Here is a 25,490-nt window from a genome sequence, read left to right as displayed (position 1 = left end):
TCTCTTCTATACAGTATATATGATAAAAGAAAGAGACAGAAATTAGGAGAAAAAAAAGAGACACAGAGAGTGTGATTCAAAAAAAGAGGACTGAATTTGGGCCCTCTGATCCTCGACATGTCATTGACCTTCAGATCTAGATCTAACCCGAGGTGACAGACTTCATACCCTGTGATCTTCTGCGACCTGCGTTTCTGGTACTCCATCTCATCTACCGTCCACACCGCCCCCTTTACGTTCTCCACGCGCACAAAGCACTTGTGCAGACTGAGGTTGTGGCGAACAGCGTTCTGCAGAGAAAGACAGGATGACACGCAGGTCAGAGGAATGAGGTAAAAACGAATCATATTCATTCATTAACCATTAAGAAAAAAAAAAGAAGAAGGCATGGAAATTGATTTTTTTTTTCTTGCATTTTGAAGAAATTCTTAACATTCACGCACCATTGATTTAATTAGTAAAAATTGAGTGAGAGCGAATGCTCTTACAAGTCCTGCACACAGTACATATCAATCAGAGTAAGTAGGCTAAAAGGAGGTAATCAGCATAGCGAATGGCTTATGGTGGTGACAGAAGTGGTAATGCCGGCCTTGATAATGGTGATGTCAGTAACCCTTTCTGCTCCAGAAAAGCATTTCTCTTAATGGACACATCGCTTTAAAGATGACAAGAAAAAAGACAGTCATCAGGAGGCCCTTGTGTCAGTGTGTGTGTGTGTGTGTGTGTGTGTGTGTGTGTGTGTGCGCCTGCAAGAATAAGGAGGATTAAGGTGAACTGTATCTGACATCTATATGTCCAAATAGCCTCCATGTGGTGTCAAATATATGCTCATGTGTCACAATTATCCGTTTTATCAAAGCTGCATTTAAATTAAAACAGGATCTGTCTTTCACACAGTAAGGTGTTGTCGTTAATTAGAAAAAACATATAGAAAAAAAGCACTCTTATATTATTCGGACCATAATTAAAACATGCATCAGACTCTACAAATAATAACCTTGGCTTTAATATCCCTGCCTCTCATATTTATCATCTCCCTAAGCTTGCTGTGTACAGCTCTTTCTGCAAGAAAAAGGGATTCAAAAAAAAGAAAAAAAAAAAACTCATAAGCAGATCTCGCATCTGACCTGAAAATCCCAGGATTTGATTGATCTTAATGCCCATGGCTCTGAATATGATAATTTTAATATTAATGAGCAAATGAGCAGTTTTATTATGCATGCTATATAGTTAGAACTAATAAGCTTCTGGGTGAGAGAAAGAGAGAAAGAGAGGAAAGTGGGGTGGGGTGGGGGGGTAGATCCCTCTTTTGAGCTGATGAGACCAAGATATTAAACTACCTTTCATTTCTTTCTTTTCTTCTTTTTTTTTTTTTTAAAACAAATTCTCTCCGTTAATCAAACGACAAGCCCATCGCTGATCATCCCCCTAATGCTTACAAAGGGAATTGTGGAGCTGTGGGTGTAAATAGATCACCTTGGTTATTGTGCGGGCCGGGAGACAAGATATTTCTAATGTCATTGTGATATCATTGTATCACAGCAACAGAGGTGCTCTTTTATAAATGGCACATACGCATGTGTTGTTTTGTGCTGCAAAACATATCTTGTCATAACATTATTACGCAGCAAAACATGGCGCGTTACTGTACGTAACAAACTGGAAAAGGGCACCAATTTATTTATTTATTTTTTTGCATGCCCGCCTGAATTGGTGATCACACGCCCATGTGCTCATTTGCATCCCAAATCCAAATTAATTCACTTTGCTAAATCTAGTGCTGCACAGCATCTTGCATACTGATGAGCGGCTGGTCGCGTTTTCCCTCCAGTCCCTCTGTGCAGCCACAAAGGCTAAAGGCGGCTAACGGATGACGTGCAGGGGCCACGGGATGAGACGGGGAAGACGCTTGCCGAGGCTTTCTTTATCAGCGCGCAGACACGCTTCTGGTGTGCGGGGGAAGACATTTTTTACCATCTTTGTGGAGGCAGACAGGACAATAAAGTTGTAGGGACAGATATACAAATGGGCCCTTTTGTGTGGGTAAATAAAGAGTGCTCCCTCCATGACAGGCCAGTTCTCACTTTCCCCCGTGCTTTAGTTCCACATGAAAACACCCTTAACCCCGCTCTTTTTATGTGTTTGTACATGTGAGCGTCTCTGGCCTAGCACTCCTTCACACAGCTGAGAGCTGGTTAACAGGCAAACAGCCATCTTTCTTCCTAATTAACCAATGATATGCGAGAGAAGGTGGTTTCAGGGAGTAGGAGGTGGGGTGTCTCTCTTAACAAAAGGTGCTGATGATGGAGTGGCTGCTGTATAATTAGTGCATCACAGCCCTCTCCTCTCTGCGCTGAGCCCTCCGCTATTAATTGCACCAAATTAGAAAACGATATCCAAGGCAGAATAATTCCTTCGGCTGTCATTTCCAAACAGAAAAGGCAGAATGGCGGAAAAAATAAATAAGAGAGGAAGAATGGGCTCTATTCAGGAGAAAGGGAGAGGAGTGTGAATCGCCCGCTGCTGGGTAAATATATGCTTTCTTGAGGTTTTTGACTTCAGTGAAAGGTGGAGGTGGAAGGCTTCAGAAAGGTTACCTTCCAAGTTGCAGCATTACGTCTGAAGTAGGCGAACGTGCGTGTGAACCAGCTGTAGATTTCATTAAGCGTTAACTGCATGTCGGCAGAGTCCATGATAGCCTGAAATGAGATGACATCAAATAATGGTTTACTAACGAGACCACGTAACTGACACACGCACACACACAGACACACGCACACACACAGACAGACACACACACAGACACACACACTGACGGATTGAGAGAGCTTCCATGATTCATGCAGCAATTAATTTTAATCTAATCAGGCAAAGTTAATTTATTTCCCACTCACCTGTCTTATGAGGGTTGCATAAGTAAATGGCGGTCTGACATCTGCGTTCTTATAAAACTCGTAGTTTGGGGCAATCTCTGGAAAAATAAATACTGTGTCACCACCTGAAATAATTGGTAAATTTTTATTCCTTTAGGTATTGAATTTACTCAAGGTTTCATCAAATTAAAAGGGGTGAGAGAGAAAGGGGAGAAAGGGGGGGAGAAAAAGAGGGTAGGGGTTGGGAGGGGGCACATCAAATCAGCATTTTCTATGTCTAACAAAATGCATTTTTAATTAATCTCTCTCGTGAGAGATCTTAAACACTAATACATCCATAAAATGAGATCCGTGTAGTTAGTTAGGGTGGACTTGAATAATTTATGTGTCTTCACACTAAACACAGAGAGTAAATATAAACATCAAAGACGGACCGTTTAAAATGCAAAGCTTAACACATGGAATGTCTTAATGTAATAAATATTGTATTTTTTCACCATTATTTGAACTTAATTAACATTCATGTAATATTTATACACGGAGGAAGTTCTTGTCTATTTACATATAGAGTGATTAAACACAGGCTTGCTTTTAGAAAACCACCAGACGGCTCACATTGGTAAGACCAACAAGCCTCTGTGGTTGGGGTGTGTGTGAGTGTGTATTCACATTATGTGTCTGTGTGTGTTAAAATAGTACTAGAACACCATTATGAGTTGAGTACTATTAATAGTGCAGTGTTCAGGGTTGAGGCATCACACGTAATTTGCAGTTTCAACATTTTTATGTCATTAAATTTGAATAGAAAATTAGGTTCAAGGGGAAAAAAAAATCTTTTCAAGGCAACAAATTCTGATATGAATTTTAATCCAAGACACAAATCAGAAACAGAATCAGAATGTGAGCTAAATTAACATCTAATGCCCCAAATGTCTTAAAGGAATAGTTCATTTTTAATTGGGGTTGTATGGGGTATTTATTGTTTGGCAGTATATTACAAACAGTAGATGTCAGCAGCCCCTATTTGGAGAAGCAGGCTGGAGTCTGAGCAATCTACTGCTATGGAAGGGGTCAGCAACAAAATGCAATTTAGTCAGCTAAAAAAATGCCAACCAAACCATATCAAAATCAGTTTAAGTGTATGCTATATTAAGAGTATTTTCACCACTTAACCTTAATGTCGGACAGTGATTTCCCACAGAAAATGAATCTGTTAAATCCCTCTCTTCAAAGCCAGACTCCGTTGAGAAAAACAGTGATTTAACATTGCTGAACACAGGAGCTGCGGGTCTACTGCTGCCTCGATTGGTTAGTTTGTTAGTGCTATTATGTGATTTGGGTGTTTTAAAGGGTTAGTTCTGTTTTTACCAAAGTTACACAGTAACAAAAACAAACTAACTGATTTAAGCAACAGTACACCAGCAACCCCTGTGTTCAGTGAGCTAAAATTACACTTTTTCTCAATGGAGTCTGGTGGCTTTGACGAGTGCACAGAAGGGGAACTGAAGCCATCAACTTTTCCATTGCAACAGGCTGTCTGACAGAATGGTAAAGCGCTAACAATATTCTCAATATAGCACTCACTTAAACTGATGTCGATTTTTGTAGGTGGGACATTTTTTGTGGCTAAAATTATTTTTTTGCTGACCCCTATCCACAGCAGTACACCGTTTAGTGTCCCTGTGGAACTATAGCCTGATTCTCCAAACTGGGGGGTGTGCTGAGTCCCATCTATTGTTTGTAATACACCAACTATGATTAAGTACCCCGTACAACATCACTTGAAAAAATTCCAAACTATCCCTTTAATGTATCAGCGTGTGTTTCAGTTCCCTAAAATAAACTGGGATTTTCATGTAATCAAACATATTGTGAGCAGATTTGCTTGATAATGAACTGTGCACTGTAATTCTGTGTCATGTACAGCGCTGAGTAGTTGGTCCTACCTGACGAGAGAGGCATGGAGTATTTGTCCGAGTGGCGTCTGCGCATGGCTCCCATACTGGGCACGTTGGCTCCTCCCAGTACCGACGGCACCTGGGGCATGGCGGCCATGGGTGTGATAGGTGCTGTGGGCGTGGTCGGGGTCTGAGGTAAGTTGGGGGGCGATGCCGAGGGCAAGTTCTTGGACATGGTGACGCTGGACACCAAGTTGAGCTGGGGCGGAGGAAGATTGTGGGTGGAGACAGATACAAGAAGCAGGGAGGGAGGGAGAGAGAGAGGGGAAGGCATTATTTTGTGGTTTCTCTGACAGAGCCGAGTGTCTGCTCTCCTCCTCTCTAACACAGCTGTGTTTCCACTAACAAGGCTCGTGGAGAGGAGCCAGCCCATCTCCACTAATTACAACCACCAAATTGTATCATAAGAATTCTAATTAGAGCACGCTGTTCAAGATTATCCAACGATCAGCCTCCGTGTTATCCCGGCCCCATCTCTCTTTATCTCTCTATTTATCACTCCCTCCCTCCCTCCTTCTACATCTCCCCCACTACAACCACCCATAATCCTTTCACACTGAAGCAATGAGCTGCTAAAACCTTGCTTGCTGTCGTTGTGAATTGGGCTACTGAGGTTGTCCGACCCTGATCCAGAATTACAATCTAACTCATGACGTCACGCTGCACTTGTTACCAAAATGTCAAATAGGGGAGGCCGATAAAACCAAAATCTTCGATCATGGCATGTGTCATTTCATATTGCATAACAGTATTTATCACGATAGTAATTGCTCTATAAATTTGATTGAGAAATGTTTTTTTAATAACCATAGCCTACTAACTCACATTTGATTTTCTTCTTTTATTTGTAATTTCCATACAAATGGGATCTGCTTACAACCTCTCACACAACTCATGCAGTAAAATCCAAGTCTTATTTATCGAGTCGTTTGCACCGAGCTTCCCAAATATTTTCACTGAAATGTTAGTGTTTCTATTGGAACATTTTAGCGTAAAATACATGTGTTTGGGAAGCACTGAGCATGCAACAGAATAAATGGGACTTGGATTATAGTACAACAGTTACAGGAGAGTTTGTAAACAGTTGTTTTGATATAGTTTTGCTATTGTTGAAAATAGACCCCAATTTATTAAATTTATGAGGAACATTTGCATTTTTTTGGATTCTTTGTTTGCGATGGAGGGATGCAAGGAAAACATTTGAGTAACTGATGTACAAATGATCATTTTGCGGGTGAAGTATTCCTTTAAAGTGACATCACTCCTCCTCAATGTCTGGCAAAATCATGTTACCTTGCAAAGCAGCTGGATTCACGAGATCACACAAGAATTCAGCCCCAGTTTGCTGCACAGCCTGTCCTGAATAAAGTGCCCGCAGTAAAAACTGCAAAATCTTTATCAGCGGACACATTTCTACAGTCCCATGGCAAGTATCTTCATACCTGACCTTAACTCCACCTCAGCCATAAGTTCTGATTTTATAAGTGCAACCAGTGACTGCATTGTGCAGTGAGAGAGTACAATAATCCTGCTGGATAAACCAAGTTAACTGTCTATTTATACATGACAAAAACTGATCAAACATCATCAACAAAACAACTGGAAGCCATTATTACAGTTACAGATCATTCAGCCTTCCTATTCCAATAAGACTGAGGAAGTATAACAAGTAGAAGAAGTACATGTTCTTTCTCAAGACAAGTGAACAAAAACCTGCATGGACAGTTATGGTGACTCAAGACACACTAACATCCACTCTGTCTTAGTCTCCTCCGCTCCTTCAACATTAGGGACCAGAGCTTGTTCGTCACCTCTGGCACGAATGCCAACTGTGCTCGCTAATCGTCCCGCTTCTCCAACCACTTTTAGCGTTTGCCTCCCAAATCTCATGTGAGAGGCTCTAACCGACTGGAAAATTCCTAACTGACCTTTTAGTCTTTGCGCTAATTTAGTTGGAATGGTAATGACATCGTTACATATTCAAACCAAATTGCCTTAATTGTGAGTCCACAAGTGGAATGCATTCGGTGCGAGAGTTTGAATTAAAACCGACTTGAAAGAAGGGAGGGATTGTGGGGCCGAAGGCGCTGAGAGATGGAGGGGCTGAGGAGGAAGGTATCGACGGTCATTTGTGGCGTGTGTTGATAAATACGATGAAATGTCAAGTTTGAGAGACTCCGGTGGATGTAGGGGGTTTTCAGATGATAATTATATGCCCACTTAGCTGTAATGACCTGCTACAGTGATGAGCTGGGACAAGGGCTGGCTGCATATATGGGCCTCTGCTGAGTATGAGGATGAGAGTTTGTGAGGTTATGAAAAGTATATACATCTAAATATTGATAGGTCTGATTGATTGTACACAGCCAGAAATATCTGCCTTGAACAATAATAAAAGCCAGCTGACAGACACCCATTTTACATCCACACACTTGACCGCTAATATCAATCCATTTCATGTGACTATGTCAAATTAAGTGGCTGTGGTTGCTACATGCACCCAAACCAGACACTGAAGTGGAGAATACCAGGGAATTTGATAAACACTCACATACAGTAGGGCAGGAAACACCACAAAATATGCAAACTAAATTCAAAATAAATGCCTTTCATGTGTGCGTATGGGCATGTATATTTATAACGTTAAAACATAATTTCCTGTCCTTTTTTGCAGCCTCTTCACCTACGAGCCAAGGCGACAAGCGTGACATGTTTGCAGGCGTGCAATCCCATGTTTTTTTTTTCTTTGCAACATAGAATTGATTACAGTCAAACGGATGAAGGAATGAGCACTTTGTCACCCCTCGCTCATCTGAATACACACTCAAGGCTGACAGAGGGAAAGAGAGAGAGAGAGAGAGAGAGAGAGAGAGAGAGAGAGAGAGAGAGAGAGAGAGATCTTATTATTCAGAACTTGCAGCCTTGCTAACTTTGATTCTCATCCATCCATGGCATGGCCAAAAGGTAGCATTTAATGAAGTGCAATTCAGAGAATAAATGGGGTCATATTGGAGACAGTGCACCGGTGTCTTGTATTCGTCTGCCGTTGGTTCTTCATGGGCTTCACTAATGAAAAAATAGGACTTATTTCCAGCCCTGATAGGCTAACAGAGACACTTCATATTTATCAAATGTCTTGGCTGTTTCTGGCCTGTGATTCTACTGCATGTAAATCCATGCAGCCATTTGAAATCCATCTATCAATCTGTTCTACTTTTACTACTCATACATGGATGTTTGTTCCCTGCACTAAATTTTCACCTTACCTCCTCTTAAAAAAAAAAAAACCCAAAAAACGGGGGAGCCTTAAAACTGAGGACTTAGCTGTTCGTTTAGGAATTCCATCTGAATTGCCCCCACCATCAAATGCAATTAGCTGCTCTTTCATGTGTTCTTTATGTAATGCAATACTTCATTAGCATCATTCATTCATATTCAGGCATGGATTATAGGCTGCAAATTCTTTATTGGACAAGATGGAACCAAGCTGCTGGAGTTTTGAAGATTTAAAAAAAGCTACAGAGAGAGAGAGAGAGAGAGAGAGAGAGAGAGAGAGAGAGAGAGAAAGAGAGAGAGAGAGAAAGAGAGATTGAATAATAAAAAGGGAGTTTGATTCCTGATGGAATTATGGGCTAATTATGCTATCTTGTGATTATCTACATTCTATGATGAGAGGTGATGAGGAAAATTATTCTATTGAAAGTAGGCACTTACTAAGCAGCAGAAACACGCTAACAATGTTTTGCTCTCAAATATTTCAAAACTGCAAAGAAATAATGTTTGCAAAAATCTATCATCTTAATATTTAATTCAAATGCTGCTTGGCAGAAATGCATTTATAATCAATCGAAAAAGTAAAAGGGCGACAGAAAGAAAACGCAGAATGACATCATTTTCTTTCTTCTATGACCCCTTTCACAATTTGGGGTATTTTTTTTTTCTGCAGACAATTTCAGCAGCACTGCGAGTATTTATGTCAACATCACCCCATCTTCAGCACTCAGCTGTAATTTTCAGGTGTTTGTTGTTAAAATGACATATCTTCTCCTCTCTCATTCCATCTTCGAGTGGCGCTGCGGCCAGTGAGCCAAACAGCCATCAGCAGCCAACAGGTTGTTTTGGCTATTATATCTATCACTAAGAAATGACCCTGCATTTTAGCCAAGGACTCCGCCGCTCTGCCGTCTAATACACTTCCAAGCGCTATTGTCCTCTCACGCCGCACAATACCTGATAAGGAGCAGATATAACTCGGTATTACAAATCCCATTCCACCCTTTCATCTTCTGTCACTCACTCGGCACAACCACCGGCTGCTTAAACTGTTCATTTTCTGTGTGGGGGCCCCACTCGGAGACGAGCCTGTTTACGCTAGCTGAAGCAATATGCACTCACTGGTTTGGGAGATGACTTGGGTTCCGAGGGCCGCATGTGCAAGTGGGCCATCATCGCCTGAAGACGCTCACGTTCTTTAGAAAGCTGTTAAGAGAAGAGAAGAAGAGAGTACATTAGGGTGGATTAGAGGAGAGGAGAGGAGTGGAAAAAGAGGAGAGGAGGGAAAAAGAGGAGAAGAAAGTGTGAGGGGTGGGAGGAGAGGAAAGGAAGAACACTAGCAAAGAGGAGAGAAAGGAGAGGAGAGGAGAGGAGAGGAGAAAAGATGAGAATGAACAATATGCAACATGACACTGGGCTGCTATGGTCAGAAGACAGAAAGAAAGAAAAGGGTTCACATGAACTAAGCGAGAACGTCTCTGCTGGTGATGTGAGGAGAAAAAGAGCGGCGGGGGGAGGAGAGGGTGCAGACAGGTCAGGCAAAACAAATAGCATTTCATCTTTTTGTCAATAGCAAAATTTAGGTCAGCGAGACTCTGACAGTAACAAGCTAGTTGGGCCATAAATTAGGTGGTCCTGAGTGTCTGCTCAAAGTCCTGTGGACACTGTTAGGGGGATGGAGCGCAGCCAGCAGCTGCTGAGAGGTGAAGGGGTCTTCCAAACAGGGTGCCAGGCGGCCCCGCCTCCCCGGTCCAGTTAGTGGCCCCAGCCATCGCCTATCATCAATCTAATTCACAGGGAGTGACAGGGACTGGACCATGTGAAAGGCTCAACACACACACACACACACACACACACACACACACAAGTGAAGCAAACACACAGAGAAACAGACAAGCAACACGCACGGAGGTGCACACATACACAGAGCTGGGCCTCATTACTAGTGACGGCTCTCGTGGAAAAAAAAAGAGGAAGAGAGGGATGGTGGGAGTGAAAGAAAAAGGGAGACAGGACAGACAACACAAGTGCAACGCTGTAATTGGTCACACTGTAAAGAGCAGACTTCAATAGCTGAATGAAAAACAAAACAGAGAATGAAATAAATAACAAAAATCCTTTTTTTTCTTGCATGCCAACAGAATTTATTTACTTTTAATATGAAATTCCTAACCATTAGACACAAACTGTTTATCAGAGCAGAAAATAACTGTGCAGGGGGGAAATGCTTGGCTTCTAGCAGGCCTTAGGGCACTATGTAGTATACGCTACACTTTTGCCATCATATTCCTAATATTTTTACCAGTATTGATCCCATTTTATGCTACTGTGCAGAGCACGATGGCCTGGTTTCAACTGGCAGACTGAATGTTTCCAGCTGCCACTTTGTTGGAGCCTACTTTAAAACATACGTATCTATTTGTTTCTAAAGGCAGATGAGCGCTTGTCGGCAGTGCTGAGTAATAATGTCGCTCAATCAGCGCTCTCATTATCTAGCCAGCATGACTTCTTAATAAGGTCACGCTCCACCTACTGAAAATAGTTCCCTCCTTTTGAGCTTTCTTCAGGTGCAAAGTGCAGTTAATTAACACAGCAGACCGGGAGAGATGCGCTCGCAATTAATTGGAAAGAAAAAGAGGAAAGAAAAAAAAAAAAGAAAGCAGAGAAAATAAAGCACACGCTTAATTCAATTAAAACAGCCATAATGGCTTTCGTTGTAAGGCCTGAGGATTCCTTTGTTTAGTGGCTTTGTTGAATTCAGCAGGTCCTGCTTGTCTGGGAGTATTAAGCAGACCACAGTGTGGCCTTTCTCTCGCTAACTTTTAAAAATGTTTTGTTTGGACTGGATAAGTAAGAATGAGAAATGAGGTGGTAGAATGAGACAATGGTAAAAATGTGCCAATAAAGTTTTTCTCACTTTACGGGAAACTTACTTGTATTTCCAGCTGCTGTACGACTTGCATTTGGACTCGACACTGGGCTGTGCTCCGATCGTCGAGGGCATGTTCGCTGTTTAAGTGCCTGGAGATGCAGAGACAGGAATTAAAATCAATTAAACGTGTCAAAAAAAAAAATCACAGAAATTCAACTCACTTCCCCCCCGATCCAAAATCTGGAGGCTGATAATTACAGTATCAGCTTCACCACTGTTTTGTTTTCATGATAATATTTCTATACTGAGGCAATTATCTATAGGATACTGTTAGAAAAACCATTGTTCTGCTCTGAAATGAGGTAATTAGAAGTAACATGACGGTGTGTGGTGCCATGTTTAACATGACAATGGGCCCGCGCCAGTTTAGATGGCTAACTTCAGTACCACCCTGAGCGCTTGCTTTCTGCAGAGAATAAAAGATGCTAGCCCAGCAGAACGGCTTTGTCTCCTTCGTTTACCGAAAACAATACACACAATTTAACACCGGCAACATTTGACACACAAAAGCAGCTCTTCAACTGGAGGTGCATTATCCCCTGCTGCAGACATATTAAATGTATCTGGTGTGTTCGCCTCATTAGAAGAAAAAGGCAGCCAGACAGCCATAACAGTCAATGAGGGTTTTTTTTGTCTTGATTGGATTTCGTCTGTAGGACACAAAAGAGCCTCGCCATTAAGATAGACCTTTATTCCCTGGTAAAGCACACATATGCACACACACACACACACATGCACACAAATATGGGGCGAAAAGGGGTTTCTAAAGTGTTGTGATGCTGGGTAATGAGCCTCTATCTAAATGATCATTGGTGACAAACTCACAAAGCAAGCTTTGAGGAGGCATGCTTATGAAATGCCAGAGCTGCCACTTTATCTCCAGTAATTATAGGTTAGCTTGCAGACCCTTCAATGATCATTTACAGCGCTGCCTCCAGTGCATTAGAGGGAGTACAAAATCTCTCTCTCTCTCTCTCGCTGGCTTTATCCAAGAACACACACACTTGCGTACATTATCATGAACTTGCACAAACACACAGAAATGCACACTCCCATCACATATTCCTCTATTCTCTTCCTCACTTCTTGTTTATCTGCAAAACAAGAACTCATCGAGCCGGCTTCTCTTGGCCTGCCAATCAAAAGCTTTTGTAATCACAATCGCTCTCTACCTTTCAATTACACACAAAAAAATCTCATCCCTGCTTATACTTTTGTCACCATTTCAGGTCTAATGCTCAGGATGTGTTTTTCATTATAAATCAAGAATGAGGTAGCATTAAAAAAAAGGAGGGGGATGGATGAGGGATAGCGGCTGCAAGAGAGGGGAGGGACGAAACTGGTGGATTTCTCCCAGCCCCTGTGCCTAATTGCTGTTTCAGAATGCGCATGCAAAAAGGGGGCATTACATTAATCATTTAATCACGTCCCTCGCAGGATGAGGGAACTAATGTTGCAAATACCCTTTTCATTTCACTGCCCATAATGCTATCTTATGCACTTGATGTATGGCGTGTGTCATGAATTACAGCTGCTTCAAAAGCACAGAGCAGGGCTGCTCGCTGTCCCTGAAGATACCTCATTACAAAAAAAAAGAGGGCAAAAAATCTTTATTAAGTTTGCCTCTCATTGACAAGCTTGTTTTTCTTATGTTTTGTCAGCGTGTGTTTGCGTGTGATTGTGTCAAAGCCTTCCTGCATGCACACACCTTCCACTGCTGGCCAGTTAGCAAGGCGATTACAGCCAGATTACTACATGCATTTATGAAATATTCAAATGGCAGCACGTCCTACTGTGCATTAATAATGCCACACAAAGACAAAAAAGAAGGGAGGGGGGCATAGGCGGGCAGACAAAAAACATTAATGAAAGAACACCTTATTTACTGAGATGTGGGCGAAAAGGTACTTTGTGTTTTTTCTTTAGTAACATAAAAATCCCTTTACTCTCATGTCTTATTTAACTCCCTCCATCTCTTCTCTCCTGTATGATTTCTTCTATACTCAAAAGGCAGCAAGCTGGGATCCCTGCTGCCTTTTGGTTACTTGTAATTATAAAGAAATCGAAATAATTTGCAAGTAAAAAACATAGAAGTGAAGGATACGTGTCTCCTGTTTATGTTTACAGTTCATGCCTCGTTTTATTGAAGCATTGATTTCCACCTTGACGAGGGAATAACTCGTGCGATGAAGGCCATGGGAGATCAGGGGGAAGAAAGCATGGAAATGGAGATTGAGAGATGTGGCAAACGTGGAGAAATCAGTGCAAATAAAGAGACAAAGAGAGTGATAAATATAGGGGGAGGGGGGAGAGGTGAGACACAGATAAAGATTTCTTTTTTTTTTATTGGATGCTGCATTTTCTCTCTTCTGTTAAAGAGAAGAGAAGAAAACATCTCAAAGGTTTTCCCTCCACAGATGTGTATATGAATATGTATAGGCCATCAACGTCCACTAAGGGCCCAATAATAAATCTACTAAAGCCAGCATATATGGATGATATACTCTTACTAATTGTCTGTGTGTATTATCAAGGGCCCAGCAGAGAACAGCAAGTTAGGCCCCTAAACACACTAAATCCAAACTAATGTATACACACATATACAAAGAGTAGAAGCACCGACTGGCATGCATAAACAAGTGCATATACACAAGCATGCAAACACGCACACACACACGCAAACACACACACTTTCCCCATGGTGGTGGTGCATAAGTAATGCCCTCCGTTTTAAAGGTCTTGTCACAGTGCAGCAGACATGTGGAGGGGTAGAGGGGAGCTCAGCTATCCAGGGGCCAGGGGCCTGCCTGCCTCCACAGTGTGTCTATGTGTGTGTGTGTGTGTGTGTGTGTGTGTGTGTGTGTGTGTGTGTGTGTGTGTGCACGTTATATAGAGACGAAGACACTTGGCTGCTGCCTTGTGGGTTTAATTAGCACTGGGTTACAGACACCAGCGTTCACGTTGGCGGCTGAGCTTGCCATTTTAACATGGAGCCTGCCTTCCTGCCAGTAATAAGGAAAGCAGATGGGTGACAGAGAGTGGAAGAGTTAAGTGTGTATGTGTGAGAACAAGTAGCTGTTTATGAGGAGATAAGACTGCATCTTATCGAGGTGGGAGGATATCGATATATGAGGTGAAAGGACAAAGTAGGGGGGACGAGACATGAGAAGAAACATCATACTGGATATAATATAATCACGTCTGCTTGTTGTTGTTTTATAAGCTTGAAATCAGAGTGATTTAAAGGGACAGTTTAAGTTTCTGAAGTGTCTGAAATGCTTATTCATTAACAGTATATTATATACAGTAGATTTCTGTTGGTACGCCCCTCTGTTTGGAGAAGTAGGCTGGGGTCCAACATGGAGGCTACGCAATCTACAGTTGTGGACAAGTAGGGAACAAAACATATTTTAGTGACCTAAAAAAATACTCAATATCATTTTAAGTGTATGCTATATTGACAGTATTTTTATTATTTTACCTTAACGTTTCCAACTGTAAAATGAAGCCATTAAATCGCTTTCTTAAAAGCCGGACTCTAGTGTTTTAACATTGAACACAGGAATAGTTAGTCTACTGCTGCTTCGATTAGTCAGCATGTTTACATTTTTGTATGGCATTTAAACGTGTTAGTGCTGATTCACCAAAGTCACACAGTAACACTAACTAATTTACTTATCAAAGAAGTGGTAGATCAGCAGCTGCTGTGTTGAGCGAACTAAAATGACAATATGGAGTCTGGTGGCTTTGACCAAAGCATAGATGAAGAACTAAAACTGTCGAAAAGGAATATCTAATGGAAATTTAAAGTGGTGAAAATACTCTCATATAACATACACTTAAACTGTTATATTTTTTAGGTGGGAGCATCATGTTAGGTGGCTAAAATATGTTTTGCTGTTGGCCCCCATACACGGCAGTACATTGCCTAGATTCCATGGTGGTACTCCTGCCTGCTTCTCCAAACTGGGAGCATGCTGACAAATATCTACTGTAGGTAAGACACTGACTATGGATAAGTGCCTCATACAACCCCACTGAAAAAAAATCCAAACTATCTCTTTAGATCAATAAGTGTAGCGGTCTATTCAAAAACTACGCTAGTCAGGGTTTTTGTAAAGCCGTGGTTTTATACAACTATGCAAATAATAAATATGCAGTGATTAAATGTTAAAGCATTGATTGCATTTTCTGTTTTTCATGTCTCCCCACAAAAATAGCTCCAGCACATGCACTAATAGCATTAATGCCTCACTCTCTCTCCTTTTCATGTAACTAACACAAATACGCACACACACACATACACAAGCCCCAACACCCACCACTCAAGAAACATTCCCAAGCAATATTATTTCATTTTGAACTTCAGAGAGCTAATTCAGGGTGCCAGCCACCTCGCGGCTACCTTTTCCAGGTGAGAACACTTAAAAGCGCGCTGAAGAGCTATTAAATGCTGATCTTGACAAGTTTCTTCATGCAACAAAACAATAGATGACTAAACGTGTCACCGTCGCTGAGCTGAGCTCCTACAGCGAGCTACGAGACGCCAGCTTGACTTGGGTACACCCCACCCTCCCCGCACACGTAACCCACTCCCAACTACTAACATCTAAACTGTCATCTAAATCTGACACCCGCTTTATGTAACCCCGTTTAAACTGTGCCTGTGTGTGTGTGTGCGTGTGTGTGTAGCCGACTGGCATCTCCGGAAACATAAAAGGACTCCCTCTGACACCGACAATCACTGCTCCAAGGCACGCCACCGAGCAGCCATCTTTGCTCTGATGACGAGTCTGCCTTCTTTGTTGGTGCCTGTTTTTTCATGTGCCGGCTGGGTTACAGTATAGAGCCAGCCTCTGACTTGCAGGGATGTTGTGTGTGTGGGTATGTATGTGTGTGTGGTGAACCAAGACACTGTTCTGTTTTGTAGCAGCCAATGTTCTGGCAAGCGTTCTTACAAAAAACCCCGTCTGCCAACCTGTGCTCTCGCTTTAAACTTTGAAATCTACCTGTTTTCTCTCCGCGTGTCTTTCTCGCTCTTGCAGTTTGTCTTTACTACCGTGCATCCTTTTGCATTGCCTCAGCAGCTTACCGGATTCTCATCGCTTTATACGGTGCATCTCTGCCCCCTCGCCTAAATAACCAAGCTAAGCTACCTAGACACAGTATCCTTAGAGCACACAGACTTAGGGTTTTGTTTGCGTGTGAACCAAGCGTACAGTGCAGAGGGATGTCTTCTTTAAGTAAGTGTACTGAGGTGACAGGACAAGATATCAGGAAACCTGCTAATCTGATACAGGCTTGCCTTCTCATGCACACATTTGTCCCCAAGCTGCAAGGCAAACTCTTCTACCTGGACTTGCACATGTAGTCCAGGTTGGACAATGCATCGCACACAGAAAACCGGCTTTTCTTAAGCATGGCTTTTCCATGATGCCTATGGATGTCCTCTGTAGAAAACTGATATTGACATGTATGTGGCACATTTTCCACAGGGGATAAGCAAACACTCTTGTCAGGCAATACTTACTCACCTCTGATTCATTTAAATCCATCGCTGTCAATTATGGCTCCTTTGAGTGTATTGTATGCGTTGATAGGGTGTGAAAACGTAGCTTAATGTCATGTCTGCCTGCGTCTTTCAAAGACTGGTAAACACCGTTTTTATTAGTCATTTCATTTCACAGATACACCTTTTAGCTTTAATTCACAAGCTGCTGTAGAATTAACAAAAAAAAAAGAAAAGAAAAAAAAAGGCTGACCTAAATCCTACAGCGCTCCCCCATGGGTGGATTCTTGTATCAGTACATTTTTTAGCTTTCTGCAACTTATTACACTCGCTACTGTAGAGAAATGCATAATTTGAGAAAATACGCCGGAACAATGTCCTGATTTCAATAGTTTTGTGCGAATTCACATGGACATTTTACAGCCCGTGAAAAACACTCGCCAGATCGTTATTTCACAGTTAATTACAAATCTAATTAGAATATTCAAATTAAAGCTTTCCCTTTCTTTTCTTCTCTGTGTGAGAGCAGGGAGCCAGGGAAAGAGTGATAGTGAGAGAGAGAGAGACAGAGAGAGAGAGAGAGAGAGTCTCAGTGAGTGGCAATGTGATAACCTGTAATCGGCAGTGCTGCAAACACCTTCTTCCTTTGATGTCCCCCCACTAACATCCTGGCAACAAAGCCGGCCAATTACAAATGAGCTAATTAACTAAATTGTTGATGGAGCATGAAGAGTTAATTCGCTCTAGCGCCTGCACCATGACAACAGTGAATGGGGGCCTTTGTTGTGGAGGTAAGTGTGCGGCCGTGCGAGTTGCCATTAGCTTTTTGACGCTTTTTCACAAACCTATCAGGCCCTTCCACGCCAGGAAGGAGATTTGTTATGGATCAGAGTTGGTTTGAATCTGGCGCTGCTTGAGCTGAACCCTGTCAGCCGGCTGTCTGCGAGGTCAGAATGCACTCTTTGAAAGGCAATGATGTTTTCTTTGTTAGGGCCCCTCTGTACCCGCAGAAAGGAGGAGGACTTTTTTGTGTTTTTCACAATAAAATTAGCTTCTTGTACAGACACAAAAACTCCCACATGGTGTTAACAGGGAGAGGTGAGCAGAAAATCGTCTGCAGCATAACAGCTGTGTCATTGCTGTGTGCTCTTACTTCAAAAACTGTCCAAAGTCCTCGCAGATGTTCTCGCAGCCGGGCCACTTACACACACCATGACCGTACAGGGGGTGGGTCCCTCCACTTTCTTCATGTAGTGAACTGAAACAGCAAAAAAAGAGAGAGAAAATAAGTTAACAAGAAAGCCAAACAAGAGGGAGTGAAAAAGGGGAGGATAGCATTGAGTTCATAACAGAATCTGCAAAGGCTTAAGGTTTGTGTACGCCAGGTTTCAATCAGCAAAAAAAGGGGTCAAAAAAGGTCACTTTAGTTGAGTTGTTCAAAAATGAGGCTCGAAAGGAGAGACAGAGAGAAACAAACAAATATATAGTGACAGAGGCTTTTAAAGCAGATGTTCTGAAAACTCAGAGACTATTCATCTCAAATCAACCAAGATAATCACAATATGCAACTACATTTAAGTGACAGTTCAACCCCAAATCAAAAATACGTATGTTTAATCTTACCTGTAGTGCTCTTTATCAGTCTAGATTGTTTTGGTGTAAGTTGCAGAGTGTTGGATATATCAGCTGTAGAGATGTCTGCCTTCTCTCCAATATAATGGAACTAGATAGCACTCAAGTTTGTGGTGCTCAAAGCATTTTAAACCTCAACAGCAATGTCTCTTTCCAAAAATTATGAACCAGTTACTGAAGATACTCCAAAGACCTTGTTGTGAGCAGTTTCAAGTAGGAACTATTTTCTTTCTTCTAAACAACACCTATTAACCAACTCACTGCACAGAAGGAAGCGTACATCTACTGCCAGCTCACCTAGCACCACTGAGTTAGTTAACGTTCAGCCGAGGAGGCCGTCACTTATGTTTACATCTTGCGCTGTCATGAGCATGAGCCTCTCGTCCATGAGCAGATGCACGCTTCCTTCTGCAAGGTGATATGTTTGACAGGTGTTGTTCAGCAGAAAGAAAATAGTCCATGAAATTGCTCACAACACGGTCTGGGGATTATCTTGAGGAACAGACTCATGATTTCTGGAAAGAGACATAGCTGTTGAGTTTTTAAGCAAGGAAATATTTTCTTTCTACTGAACTTTACCTGCTATCCACATCACAGCGCAGAAGGAAGTGTGCATCTGCTCACGATGAGAGGTTCATGCTCGTGACAGCTTGAGATGTAAACATTAATAAGGTCTTCCTCGGCTGAGCTGTAACATTACCTAGCTCTGTGGTGCTAAGTGAACCAGCAGTAGATGCATGCTTCCCTCTGCAAAGTGATATGGCTGTTGGGTGTAGTTTAGGAGAAAATAGGTCCAACATTAAACTGCTCACAAAAAGGTTTGTGGATTATCTTCAGTAGTCTGGTCATGATTTCTGGACATTGCTGTCGAGGTTTTCAAAAGCAATTTTTTTGTGCTTTGAGCACCAAAACCCAAGTGCCATCTAGTTCTATTATATTGGAGAGAGGTCAGACATCTCGATGGCGAATATCTCCACAGCCACAGGTTTTAACTCACACCGAAACAGATTGATAACATGTAGTTTTGATTTTGGAGCGAAATGTCTTTTTAAGTAAGAGACAGCGTAGACTAAAGTGTGAGCTAACATCCCCAATGGAAATCTAGAATGATCTGTAGCTTTGTCTCCACCACAGCCACCATCCCATCTTGTAAAGCCATTATGGGGAGGAGGGGGTGGACGCTTTCAAGTAAACATTAAAAATCCAGACAGCCATATAATTTTCATCAGGAGATTAATACTCTGTGTAACTTATGTTCTTTGAGGACAATGGGGGCAGGGGGTGCTCTGGCGTTTTTCAAATGGCACCCAAATAAGTTACGACCCTGCCTAGACAGCACATCCTATTAAAGATGACAGTTTAACCTTTAGGCTTGGCACTGCTGTGTGTGTGTCTGTCTGTGTGAGAACGGCAGTGTGTTGCGTACAGTGTGTGTTTGTCTGCTTATAGGTTATGCCTGTGCATGTGTGGTCGACGGCTGTGTGCATGTGTGTGGCCCATGAATATGTGTGTGTGCTGGCAGAGCTCACACTGTGTTTTACAGAGGGGCTTTCCCCACATCGATCCGTTGCATGTTAGTAAGCAGTGCTCCTGACAATACTCCTTGTTCGATCATTATGAGACACCACACACCCCTCGGGACACAGGCAGATAAAACGTCTTTTTTTTCTCCCCCTGCTTCTTCCTTCTCTTCTCATTCCCTCCCTACCTCTCTTTCTCTCTGTCTTCCTTCTAAAGGTATCTTTTTCAAGCCTCCTTTTAGTGGTACTGGAGAGATAGCATCTACTTTAAACCAATTACACAGCACTTCCACCTCCAGTGTGAGTCTCTACCGAGCATCCACACACACACACACACGCACACACATGCCGCTACCCTAAGTCCTTATTATAATATCGCCCAAGAAAAGCCTTTGAATAATGCATGGGCCAGATAGGCAGATATGTGAACAGTCAGTGTTTTGGTGCTGGGTGCATTTATAAAAGACGCCATCACAAGGATAAACATCCTGGAAACGCCACTCAAGGCATCACGTATTCTGTTTACATGACAAGCAAGCAAAGAAGGTAATTTTCAAAAGAGGAAAAAAAAAAAGAGAAAGCACTAAATACTTAATGTACAAGGAGGTTACCTTGTCTTGCCTGCCAGAGAGGCTTGTTGTAAGTGCGTCTGCCTGCATGGCTTCCTCTCCCTGCTTTTGATATCTGTGTGCAAGCTAAGTGCGTTCAACGGCACACGTGGTCCCCTGGGAGAACAAGGCTCTTTTTTTTTTTTTTTAAATATCACTAAGACTCTAATAAACTATTGAACAAACAAACAAAACATGATGTTTTCCCTCTTGTAACGATGCTGTTATTTTAAACGAGGACAAACACTGTGAAAACTCCTGTGTTGAATTGTGGCACACAAGCTTGTGTAGTAAACTTTTCATCTTCTCTGCCTTCTTTTTTTTTTCTTCTTGGCGCTACGTCAAAAAAGTTGACATTTTTCCATTACCTCTCTCGCTCCCTTTCCCGTTCCCGTTCTCGTTCCCTCTCTCTTCTGTGGTTGAGGGCGGGGGACTGTCCGTTGGCGATGGAATGGTGAGAGATGGGCGGCGATGCTTTGGCGGGATTGGAGGAGGAGGTAGTTGAGGAAGAGTTGTTGGTGGAGAGGTCTAGACCGCCGCCGCCGCCGCCCCCTCCGCCGGTGCCGCTGCCGCTGTTGCTGTGTTTGATGCCGTTGTCCTCCATACCGTGACCACCGCCTCCAGTCACATCCTTCCACAACTGCTGCAGCTCGGCGGGGCTCAGGCCGGCTGGAGAAAAAGACACAGAGAGGAAAAAAGATGCTGTGAGACAAAAGCATAAAGTCTGCAAACTTTACTCAACAGCCATAAAAGTTGTATAAAGCTGCATGACTCAAGGCCTTGCCCTCAGTGAGACTATCATCCTGCACTGCTTCACTGCAGACCTCAGTTTGAACTGTACTGCTCAATACAATCAAGTGTTCTTCTTCTCTGCCCAGTTTCCGACGAGAAGGAACTATAAAACCCTGATTACGGCGACTGTGTGCATGTTCCATCTGAGATAAACAAGCTTTGTCCACTGCTTGTTTGCAGCCTGCCAACTAATTAGGCAATACTTTGATTTCCTTCTAAACATCTCCCTGCCTGTTGTTTTCTCTCTGCGCCATTTTAGTGGTAAACAACAAACATAGGTGTTTACTTGGCTCGGGAGAAGAAAATGGAGCCTGCTCTCCTCTACCTCTCTCTCTGTCTGTCCTTTTATTCTTCTCTTTCTCCTCTCCCTGGCTCTCAGAGAAGGCAGTAAACAACAACAACAACAAGCGGGGAAAGAAGGAGGGGGCTGAGGGAATAGAAACAGAGATGGAAAAAACAACAAACATAGGCAGAGCTGAGAGAGAAACAGAGGTAGACAAAGAAAGCCACAATCAGACAAGAAGAGAGAGAGAGAAGGAAGAATGGGAAGACTAAACAAAATGATCATGTGGAGAGTTAGGGACAAAGTGGATGGCAGAAGAGCATACCAATGAAGGAGGAGGCAGACAGACAGACATACTTAAGAGATAACGCGGGGGGACACAGGTGCATACAAATGAGAAAACAAAAAACAAGGCAGGAAGGAGAGACAGAAGAGAAGTGGGATTGACAGGCTTGAAGATTGAAAAGACACTTAACACCTGCAGACGAAACCCAGGAAGCATGTGACCTGCCACTGTTGCAAGTCACGTGCTCTAAGATTAACACGGCTACATTCCCTCCCCTCTCCCTCTCCACTTCCTCTTACCTGGCGGCGGCAGGGTTTGTCCGGGCAGCGCGGCTTGGCCGGGAGCGGGCCCGGGCAGTGAGAGCAGGCCCTGCCGCTGCATGTTGAGCAGGTGCTGCTGCTGCTGGAGCTGCTGCATCTGCAGGAGCTGCTGCTGGAAGACGAGCTGCTGGGCGGCCAGCTGCTGCTGCTGCTGCTGTTGCTATAGAGAGGAGGAGGAGGAGGAGAGGAGCAAAGAGAGGAGTGGAGAGGAGGGGAGGGAGAGAAAATTACAGATGAATTAACAACTGAGAGAGTGGGAGAGGAGACGGAGCTGTGTTTGTGCTGTGTGTAGAGAGTCTGCACTCACTCGCCTCTGCCGTGACCTTAGCTATACCTCTCTGCCTCTTCTTCTGTCTCTCTGCACGCGCTCGCTCTCTGTGTGCTCACTTAGTCTCCTGTTTTTTTGGGCTGTACCACAGTGTTGTTGCCTCGTCTCTGTGTGTGTTCACATCTGTGAGCACACACACAAACAAGACACAAAGCTGTGGCTGATATACCAGCTCTCCAGCCCGTCAGTGTATGTGCCTTGTGATTGTGTATGATACTAAGCCTCGGGTATAATCCCCCGCCATCCCACCACCCCCTGATAGTTAATTGTCTCGCCTTCACTGATGGTCTGTTACAGCTTATGTGGCCAGAGGGAGCTGGCAGAATGAGAGATTTACAGCATCACACGCATGTGGATGCATAGACAGCAGTGCAAACACACACACGTATGCACGCACATGCACCCCCCCCTCCTCCTTCCACCTCCCCCTCTCTCTGCTCTCCTCGCTGCCTCACAGAGTTGTTTATCGCTGGGCCAGACAGGCAATTGCGTAAGCCTTGTGCAAAACAACAACAAAAAATAACAACAAAATGGAAAACATCAAACTCAAGTCGCCGCAGCAAAACAAGTCAGAGAGGGAGTGAGTTTTCGGGAGAGACAAAAGCTTTGAGTCTCAGGTAATAATTGGCTAGAAGTGGAAAAGATTCAGTCTTTCTAGTCTGTAATGCCAAAAGAGAGGATGCACATAGGTGACTGTGATTCTGATGTTTGTATTTGTTCTCCCCCTCTTGCACTTGTACATGTGCAAACAGCATGTCACGTGTTTTTTAATGTTTGTATCATGTTGGACCTGGAAAAGCATGGAGGTGGAGGTGTAGGGACAGAAGGTGGGGGGGGGGGTAAAACTTGTGATGCGCTCACTGGAAAACAGGCTGCATAATGGAGTGATGGAGGAAGGCAGTTTGTCCTCCCTCCACCCTGCCTCAAGAGAAATAAGGCAGCAATTTCTATTCCATATTTGATGGCGGGGCCCCTGAAAAACTCTATTCACAAATCCAAACAGAAACAAAGCCGCCGGGAGGTCAGCCCTACTTCCAGTCGGGGCAGCATAATGGGCTGCTTGAGGAGACACTGAGATGTGCAACACATTGAGAGAGAAAAAGAAGGACAGTGTGTGTATATGTGCCTTTTTTCTGATCAATTTAACTGCTTCCACACGTACAGTATCTCCTGGATGTGGCCCCGGACTGCCTCTCACGGTTCGACGCCGTGTAATGCTCCAACACAAATGTGGCTGAGGCTGTCACGCTCATCTCCTCCTCTCTGATAGCCACAGAACGATGTCTGTCGACTGGCTGCCTGTCACTGTGATTTATGAGCGCCGTACGCTTTAACTTTAGAGCCGATTGCATGTGTTTGTGAGTGTTTGTACGCCTGCAGAAACAGTTCATTAACGAGTTGGACCCAGGACCCCTTTGTCTCTCGTCTTCTTTCTATAAATCAGTGAGTGTGTGGGAATGTGGCATGCATACTGTGAGTGAACATCACTTGAAACAGTTCATTAGTGGTGTGTGTGTGTGTGTGTGTGTGTGTTTGGGGGTTTGTCTGCTCGCTTATAGCAAATTAACCAGCTGATTTTGTTCAATTACAAAACAACAAATCTGTCATCTGAGAAGACTGAATTGAGTGCTTGTGGTTGACAAAATGAGAACGGATTTGAAGACTTCAGTTTAAACTAGTATTTACGATCAAAATATTCCCGTGTTTCTAATTATCTCATACAGTGCTTCTCAACCTTTTTCAGCGTCAAGGACCTTGAGTACATTTATACACATCGGGTCACAGACCAGAATTATATCATTGGCAACTACAGTTGGGAAGATAACATGGATGAAGGAAACGCTACGGTCAGAATAGTCCCTCTTATGACTCTTTAAGCCCTGACACACCAAGCCACCAGCTGGCTGACGGCCAATGTTGGGCTGTCGGTGAGCATCTGTAGCCCTAGTTTTCACGGTATGCCCCACAACTTTGGCACAATTCTGACCTTATCATTTGTTGAACAGCGTAGGAGATGGTGGAGCCTGTTAACAAACGAACTCACTCTACTCAAGTCAAGAGGGCATGAAGCCATAACAAACTTGAGTAAGATGATTTTTTTGCCATTGAGCTCTTTGGCAGAGATTGACTGTGTCATACTTTGCTGGCGCATTGTACAAATCCTTTGTTTTATGTTTTTAATGTGCTAACTGTCAGACTATGGAGAACTGTTTCCGCTCACGTAGGCACAAAACGTGCTAGTTGGCTGTTGACTGTAGTCTTTGTGGCATAATTAGAGGCAACTTTTTGACTGGGACACATGTGACATGAGGCGACGCAACAGCCTGGCTTTTTCTCCACTAGTTCTTTGATATCGCTTTGGTGCGTCTGGGCCTTTACTCACATTGATCTTATTTCAGTAGTAAATTAAATAGTGAAAATAGACTCTTGGAGACCCCCTGGAAGTCCCTCAAGGACCCCTGGCTGAGAAACACTGATCTGAGAGTTTTGCTTTTCTTATTAATTAGTGATCGTGTAGAAAAATCATCGGTGTCCATAAGAGAGTGTGCGTGTAAGTGGTGCTCCTACCTCTTTAGCCTGCTTGCCAGGGTGCTGCTGCTGGAGAAGCTGCAGATGAAGCTGCTCCTGTTGTTTCTTATAAAACTCCTGCAGATGTTGCTGCACACACAGACAGAGGAAGAATGAAAAGTAAGAAAATGAGTAAATCCATATTTGCCAAAGTGCACATCTCTAAACTGTCTCTAAATAATACTGTAGCATTCATAGGCTTTGAAGCAAGGTTGCTCAAAGATGTATTTGACTCATTTGTAATGTTATAAATGATATAACTCAGACTTTATGCCATTTTGGAGAAATATGACTAATTCTAATTGATATACTTGCAAAAACCCTCAAAGTAGATTCCTTACAATTAACTAGACATATTCTCCTCAGCCTGCACTTCTTAAGCGCCAGCTGGACTTCACATGTTGGTTATGCTGAAACTGTTGCACATTATAAGTACATTTTCTACTGCTTTTGGCATTTGTATCCTCGCTGTCTTTCGCAGTCCTCTCCATATGGACGTTTAATAGTCCCACAGTTCTGTAGGGGGCAACAATTCATCATATTAACGATGCATTTGGCTGCCAGAGTGCATTGGCTTCCTTTGGAGTGGCTGAAATAAACAGAGTAAA

At 43.0% G+C, this 25,490-nt stretch overlaps 1 protein-coding gene across 4 annotated transcripts in view; it reads right to left on the bottom strand.

Annotated features, from left to right (window-relative positions):
- Positions 1–25,490, bottom strand: part of foxp2 (forkhead box P2) — a 178,933-nt gene that overhangs the window by 12,638 nt on the left and 140,805 nt on the right. For 3 of the 4 annotated variants that reach the window (XM_088073075.1, XM_042511101.2, XM_088073076.1), the window contains 10 exons: positions 24,883–24,972; positions 21,966–22,146; positions 20,674–20,974; positions 17,699–17,803; positions 11,038–11,125; positions 9,227–9,310; positions 4,820–5,030; positions 2,895–2,998; positions 2,598–2,699; positions 169–290 (listed from right to left, as the gene is read on the bottom strand). In XM_088073075.1, coding sequence (XP_087929201.1) covers positions 169–290; positions 2,598–2,699; positions 2,895–2,998; positions 4,820–5,030; positions 9,227–9,310; positions 11,038–11,125; positions 17,699–17,803; positions 20,674–20,974; positions 21,966–22,146; positions 24,883–24,972 — 1,388 coding nt within the window. The remainder of the gene's footprint in view (positions 1–168; positions 291–2,597; positions 2,700–2,894; positions 2,999–4,819; positions 5,031–9,226; positions 9,311–11,037; positions 11,126–17,698; positions 17,804–20,673; positions 20,975–21,965; positions 22,147–24,882; positions 24,973–25,490) is intronic. The other variant, XM_088073077.1, reaches the window with a different exon arrangement.

The sequence above is a fragment of the Plectropomus leopardus genome, chromosome 22 (genome assembly GCF_026936395.1).
Source record: "Plectropomus leopardus strain MGB_pleo_1.0 chromosome 22, ASM2693639v1, whole genome shotgun sequence".
In the NCBI taxonomy this organism is placed as follows: Eukaryota; Metazoa; Chordata; class Actinopteri; order Perciformes; family Serranidae; genus Plectropomus; species Plectropomus leopardus.
This window is presented reverse-complemented; position numbering and strand designations above follow the sequence as displayed.